We start from the raw sequence: 6,602 nt of genomic DNA, 5'->3' as shown, positions 1-6,602 counted from the left end.
AAAAAAAAAAAGTCTGACAATAGTAAGTTTCTCCATGAAAAATTAGAGAAATTCATATTAAAACTACAATGAGATACATATCATAATCATTAGACTGGCAGAAACAAACCACCTAACATTGTCTTGGGTTTAAATTGCACATTCCTACTGTAAATATATACTCTATAGAAAAATTCCTGCATATATGCACTGAGTCACTTATACGAATGTTTAAAATAGCCATGACTAGAATAAGAAGAAAACTGGAAAGTGCTCAAATACCCCAGTAGAATAGTGTATAGTCATGCAATGGAATACTCCATCCATCCATAAAAATTAATAAGCTATAGTTATACATATCAACATGGAACAATCATATGAACATAATACCAAGCAAAAGTCATCACAAAAATACCTGCAGTATGATTCTGGATCTGGATCTATAAAATGGAATACAGGTAAAACATAACTATTTTGCTCAGTGATTCACAATGCGTTAGAAAACAATATTCAGAAATACTAAGACCAGTACAAATGCTCCTGAAGTAGAATAATACACGCATCTTACCAGTCCTCTTAGGCAATCCTGTTGAGAGGAATTTCAACGATGTCACAAGCTGTCCATTATCTACTTTTTGACCAATAAATTTTACTGTTAGTATTGCATATGGAAGACACTGCCTAGGTTTATCTACTGGCTTTGAAAGGACATTGTATTCATAGAAGTATACCTGAAAGATAAAAAAGAAAAAGAACAAGTTTATGCTGATGAAGTTTGGTAATCAGACTTGGGTAAGCTCATAAATTAAAAATATCTGTATAATGGCATGATTTTATTTATTTATCTACTTCCATATACTCCCTCCTGCTGCCTTCTTCAACCCTAGTTTTTCTTTTGAAGATGTATAAAATTCCCTTTTACTCCCCACCACATATTTTTCTATTTTTCTTCTTGGTAGACTACCAATGGTGGCAGAAGCAGACAAAATCTGTTTCTAAATAAAAAATATTTTTCCATTAAAATTTAAACACCTTGCATATTTCTCTGAATCATTATATTTTATTTGGTAGGAAAAGTTAATTAAGAAAATAACAATAGCTTAATACATTTTATATGAGGGAGCATGCATATATTTATGGGGTAGACTGTGACATTTTGATATATGTATACAATGAGGAATAATTAAATCAAGCAAATATACCTATTACCTCACTCATCATTTTTTATGGTGAGACATTTGAAATTTACTCAGTAATTTTGAAATATGCATAATTATTAACTATAGTCACCCTACTATGCAGCCTTGTTTAAAAGAGAAGTTGGTTCATTTTGCAAGTAAGGAATTTATGGAACATCTAAAATAAAAGGAGCCATTGTACGTTGAACAGAGTTAAAGGCAAATTTTTGATCTTCTTTACAAGACTACAAATACTAAGGCAGCTTTCACTGTTTGTTAAGATCATATTATAATAAATAAAGGAACAGATTTTCTCTAATTTTTGGGAATTTGTTTTATATCTTCTATCATACAATGTGAAGTATGTGACTTTCAAGTAATCAAATAAACCATAACATTAACATACTGCTGAACTGTAGGCTTGTAGCTCAATGGCATCTTTCAGAGAAGGTATACTTCTTGACATATGGCAATCAAATTTAGGAGAAGGATCCAAAGAAACTTTTTTTTTATCCACAGAAGGCTGAATTTTCTTCACTTTTCCAAAGAGAACCTAAAAACAAAAAAAGCAAAAAAAAAAAAAATCAAAAAACAAGGTCCGTAAGAATACATCAAAATACTTTTAAACTTTCACCAAAAAAGGATAACTCTGATTTTTTAAAGAAGTAGAAAGATGAATGGAAAGATAATCCATTTTCCCGATGAATGAGAAGACTTAACATGGTAATTATGTCAATTCTCCCCAAATTAAACTCTTAAGAGTAGAGAAAATGCCAATAGAAATCAGTTTTAGTCTAAAAACTTACCTGGAAAACTAAATAAACAACAGAACAGGAAACTTTTTGAAAAATGTGGATTAGAAATAGAGAATGATGGAACAGGACAGGTTAACCTGCAATTCCAGATATAAAAACATTTTTTAAAAGGATGGTACTACCGCAAAAAAAAAGGCAGAGGAAAAAACAAACAAATGAACAAAAAACCAGAAAAAGCCCAGAAGTCAGTCTACACATATATGTAAAAAATATTTAAAATATAGTATATTATTAAAGGTATCATTTGAAATAAGTGAAGCAAGAATAGATAATTCAATTTATGGTGTGTGACAACAGCAAAAAATTAAATTCCTTTTTAAATGTATAAATGAAAGTAAGTATCAAACAAGTTAAGTATTTAAGTATTAAAAACACAATGAGGCTGGGCTCGATGGCTGACACCTGTAAGCCCTGCACTTTGGGAGGCTGAGATGGGAGAACTACTTGAGGCAAGGATTTCAAGACTGGGCAATAAACTGAGACCCTATCTCTACAGAAAATAAGAAAAATTAGCCAGGAGTGATGGCACATGCCTGTAATCCTAGCTACCCTGGAGGATGGGGCAAGAGGATCACTTAAGTCCAGGAGTTCCAGGCTGCAGTGAAATACGATCACCACTGCACTCCAGACTGTGTGACAGAGTGAGACCCTGTTTCAAAAACAAAAACAAAAAAAACCACAAAAAATCAAAACAAAAATCCCCAAAACATAATGAAAATACCGCAGAAAGAAATACAAGGAAATAGTTATCTAATCTCAAAGTGAAAGATCCTTTATCAGAATACATGCCAAGAAACCATGAACCAAAAACATATAAACTTTACTATACAATATACACATTATTTTTTAGAGACAGGGTCTCACTCTGTCACCCAGGCTGGAGTACAGTGGTGCCATTATAGTTCACTGTAACCTTGAACTCCTAGGCTCAAGTGATCACCATATAATATTCTAAAATTTCTGTATATCACAAATGAGTATAAAATTTTAAAAAACAAAAACCATGGACATAATCAAGTGAAACAAGATGAGCCAGAAGGAAGTATAAAGGTACACATTTTAAATAAAATCAGCAATTCCATAACTATTTATTTATTATTTGACACAGAGTCTTGCCCTGTCTCCTGGGTTAGAGTGCAGTGGTATCATCATAGCTCACTGCAACTTCAAACTCCTGGGCTCAAGTGATCACCATATAATATTCTAAAATTTTGTATATCACAAATGAGTAGCTGGGACTACAGGCGCGCAACACCATGCCCGGCTAATTTTTTTTATTTTTTGCAGAGACAGGGTCTCACTCTTGCTCAGGCTGGTCTTGAACTCCTGGCCTCCAGCAATCCTCCCACTTTGGCCTCCCAGAGTGCTAAGATTACAGGTGTGAGCCACCATGCTTGGCCAACTGCTATTTTTAATAGGTTAATACATTAATTCAAAAGTCAAAACAATAATAAATATAGTGTGATATCCTGGATCGGGATCCTGGACTAGAAAGAAACATGACCGGAAAAACTGGCAAAAGCCGAATACAGTCTCTATTTAATTGTGTTGTACCCACGTTAATTTCTTAGTTTTGACAAATGTGCCATGGTTATGTAAAATGTCAACAGGGAAAGCTGGGTGAATTAATTGTATATAGGAACTCTTTGTACTAGCTTTGTAACCTCTCTGTAACTCTAAAGTAATTTGAAAAAATAAAAACATAAAATGATAAAACATACAGAGGAAGCTGAGCTCTCAAGATATGTTTTAATCAACTGACAATGCTCACAAATCAATCAAAAAAGGGGGGGAAAACCCAAGAAACTGGCAAAGGCCATTAACAGGCAATTCACTAAATATAGTCAACAAATACATTTAACAGAAGGCTTAAACTCAGGAACAATCATAATAAAGAAAAAAACTAACAACAAGGAACTAATTACCATATATTAGACTGGGAAACATTTAAAAAAGTACAGTACAAGTTTAGCAAATGTGCGAAGCAGCAGGTATTCTCACACACTGTGGGTGCAACTGTCAATTAGTATGATCTTTCTCAGGGCAACTAGGCATTACATGTCAAATGCGTATAAATGTGCATACTTTCCACTCCTAGGAATAAACCGATTAATTTTTAGCAAATAATCATTTGTGTGTGTAAAAAATATACCTACAAGGATGATAGAAGTATTATTTAGGAGTGTAAAAACAAAACAAACCAAAAACCAAACAATATACAGAATGTGTTGGGCAAATTTACAGTATAGGTATATGGTGTAATACCATGCAGCTGTTCAAAAGTATATTACGGAAGAATACTTATTTAATGGCATGGAAAATGTTTATTTCATCATCAGTGAAAAGGCAAGTTATATATAGTATATAAAGCAAGAACATACTTTAATTACAATTATACATGCATATCTATATACATGAATAGATGACTAAGTATATAGATACAGAAAAAAACTGGGCTTTTTGGAGATTTTCAGTATGTTACAACTTTTCTAAAATCAATATCTATTACTTTTTAATAAAAAAGTAAATTATCTTTAATAAATTTGATATTTGAGGTAAAAAAAATTTAAAGACTCATATGATACTTGGGAGGCTGAGGCAGGAGGACTGCTTCAGCCCAGGAGTTTGAGGCTACAGTGAGCTATGATCCTGCCACTATACTCCAGCCTGGGTGACAAAGCGAGATCCTATTTCTACAAAGAATAAAAAAGAATCATAGCATGTGAACCATTGATTTTATATGGATGTACACATGTCCTAAGTTGTCTTTACGTAAGTGAGAATGCCTACTATGATTTTAATAGTCCTGACAAAGCTATGATTAACTAAAGAGTAAATCTTAACCAATTTATCTGTTAATGCTTAAGATTCTAGCATGAGACTTGTTTTTACAATTTTGATTCGTTTTAGAATTTTAGAAAAGTTGCAAAAATAGTTCAGAGGTCAATTCTAGGAAAATAGTGGAGTAGGAAGCACAAGAAATCTGTATCCCCCTAGATAATAACTATGCTAGCAGAATCTGTCTGATGTAACTATTTTGGAATTCTGGAGTCTATTGAAGGCTTGCAACTTTCAGGGTGAGGTTTAGATCGTATACAGGTTGAGTATCCCTTATCTGAAATACTTGAGACCAGAGGATTTTAGGTGTGGAATACTTTTTGGAGTATTTGCATTATACTTATCAGCTGAGCATCCTAATCAGAAAAATCTGAAACCCAAAATGATCCAATAACCATTTTCTTTGAACATCACATTGGCACTCAAAAAATTTCAAAATTTTGGAGCACTTTGGGTTTCAAATTTTTAGATTAGGAGTGCTCAACCTATATCGTGGTTGATTTCAGTCAATTTCAGTTTAGCACAGGAATAGCTGTCCTTCAGCCACCCCTGTGGCCCCAGGGCAGGCAGCTGTGCATGTGTTCCCTGAGCAGCCTGCACACTGCTTGTGGGTGCTAGAGTGGGTGATAATAAGCATAGAGAATATGTGCTCTGATCACTTCATTACTGCTTCTGATAACAGAGGTGGCCAGCATTGTTCCTGCATCTCTCTCCATTGTTGAAAGCCCCTCCCTCTCTGGCTGAAGTGATATCTAAAGGATTAAAAAGCCAATGCCTTTTTTTATCCTCTTCATTTTTGTCTTTTTCCCCTTTTGGGAGCCATACGTTGAACATTATGACATTCAAAAGCAACCATATATATGACAGAAAATAGAAAGTTACCACACAAATAGACAGGTTGGTGCAGGCTCAGAACAGACCTGAGAAATTTACACATTAGGCTTATCACTGGCACAGACGCAGCCTACAACAATAACAAATGCAGAACACAGAACAAAAAGAAAAACAGCAAGCCTTGGGAGGAGTTCTGATTTTCAGAGTTATTACATTGTTAAGATTCAAATCCCCAATTTTCAACCAAAAAAAAAAAAAACCCCAAAAGGCATATAAAGAAACAGGAAATTATGGCCCATTCGAAGGAAACTGTTCCTCAAAAAGCCAGTCCCTTAAAAACACCTGATGACAGATATACTAGACAAAGACTTTAAAACAACTGTTTTAAAGATATTCAAAAAACTAAGTATGTGGAGAAGTCAAGAAAACAATGTATGAACAAAATGGAAATAGCATTAAAGAGATATAAAATGTAAAAAAAAACAAAAACCCAAAAACATATTCTGGAGCTAAAAGGTACAATAAATGAAAATTCACTAGAGGGGTTCGAAGGAAGATTTAAGCAGGCAGAAGAATCAATCAGCAAACTTGAAGTTTGGAAAATGACAATTACTGAGTCTAAAGAACAGAAAGAAAAAAGACTGAGGAAAAGTGAACAGTACCTAAGGGACCTGTGCTGCAACATCAAGTGGACTAGTATGTGCTTTGTGGGAGTCCAAGAAGGGAGACGTTGAAAAGGTCAGAGAATATTTGATGAAATAAAGGCTGAAAACGTTCCAAACTGAAAGACATGAATATAAACATTCAAGAAGCTCTATAGGCCGGGCGCGGTGGCTCACGCCTGTAATCCTAGCACTCTGGGAGGCCGAGGTGGGTGGATCGTTTGAGCTCAGGAGTTCGAGACTAGCCTGAGCAAGAGCGAGACCCCATCTCTACTAAAAATACAAAGAAATTAATC

At 34.3% G+C, this 6,602-nt stretch overlaps 1 protein-coding gene across 1 annotated transcript in view; it reads right to left on the bottom strand.

Annotated features, from left to right (window-relative positions):
- Window positions 1-6,602, bottom strand: part of TEX15 (testis expressed 15) — a 50,118-nt gene that overhangs the window by 20,343 nt on the left and 23,173 nt on the right. The window contains exons 4-5 of the mRNA XM_012648554.1: window positions 1,564-1,710; window positions 548-710 (exon numbers count right to left, since the gene is read on the bottom strand). Coding sequence (XP_012504008.1) covers window positions 548-710; window positions 1,564-1,710 — 310 coding nt within the window. The remainder of the gene's footprint in view (window positions 1-547; window positions 711-1,563; window positions 1,711-6,602) is intronic.

Source organism: Propithecus coquereli, unplaced genomic scaffold (genome assembly GCF_000956105.1).
Source record: "Propithecus coquereli isolate 6110/MARCELLA unplaced genomic scaffold, Pcoq_1.0 Scaffold29, whole genome shotgun sequence".
Classification (NCBI taxonomy): Eukaryota; Metazoa; Chordata; class Mammalia; order Primates; family Indriidae; genus Propithecus; species Propithecus coquereli.
This window is presented reverse-complemented; position numbering and strand designations above follow the sequence as displayed.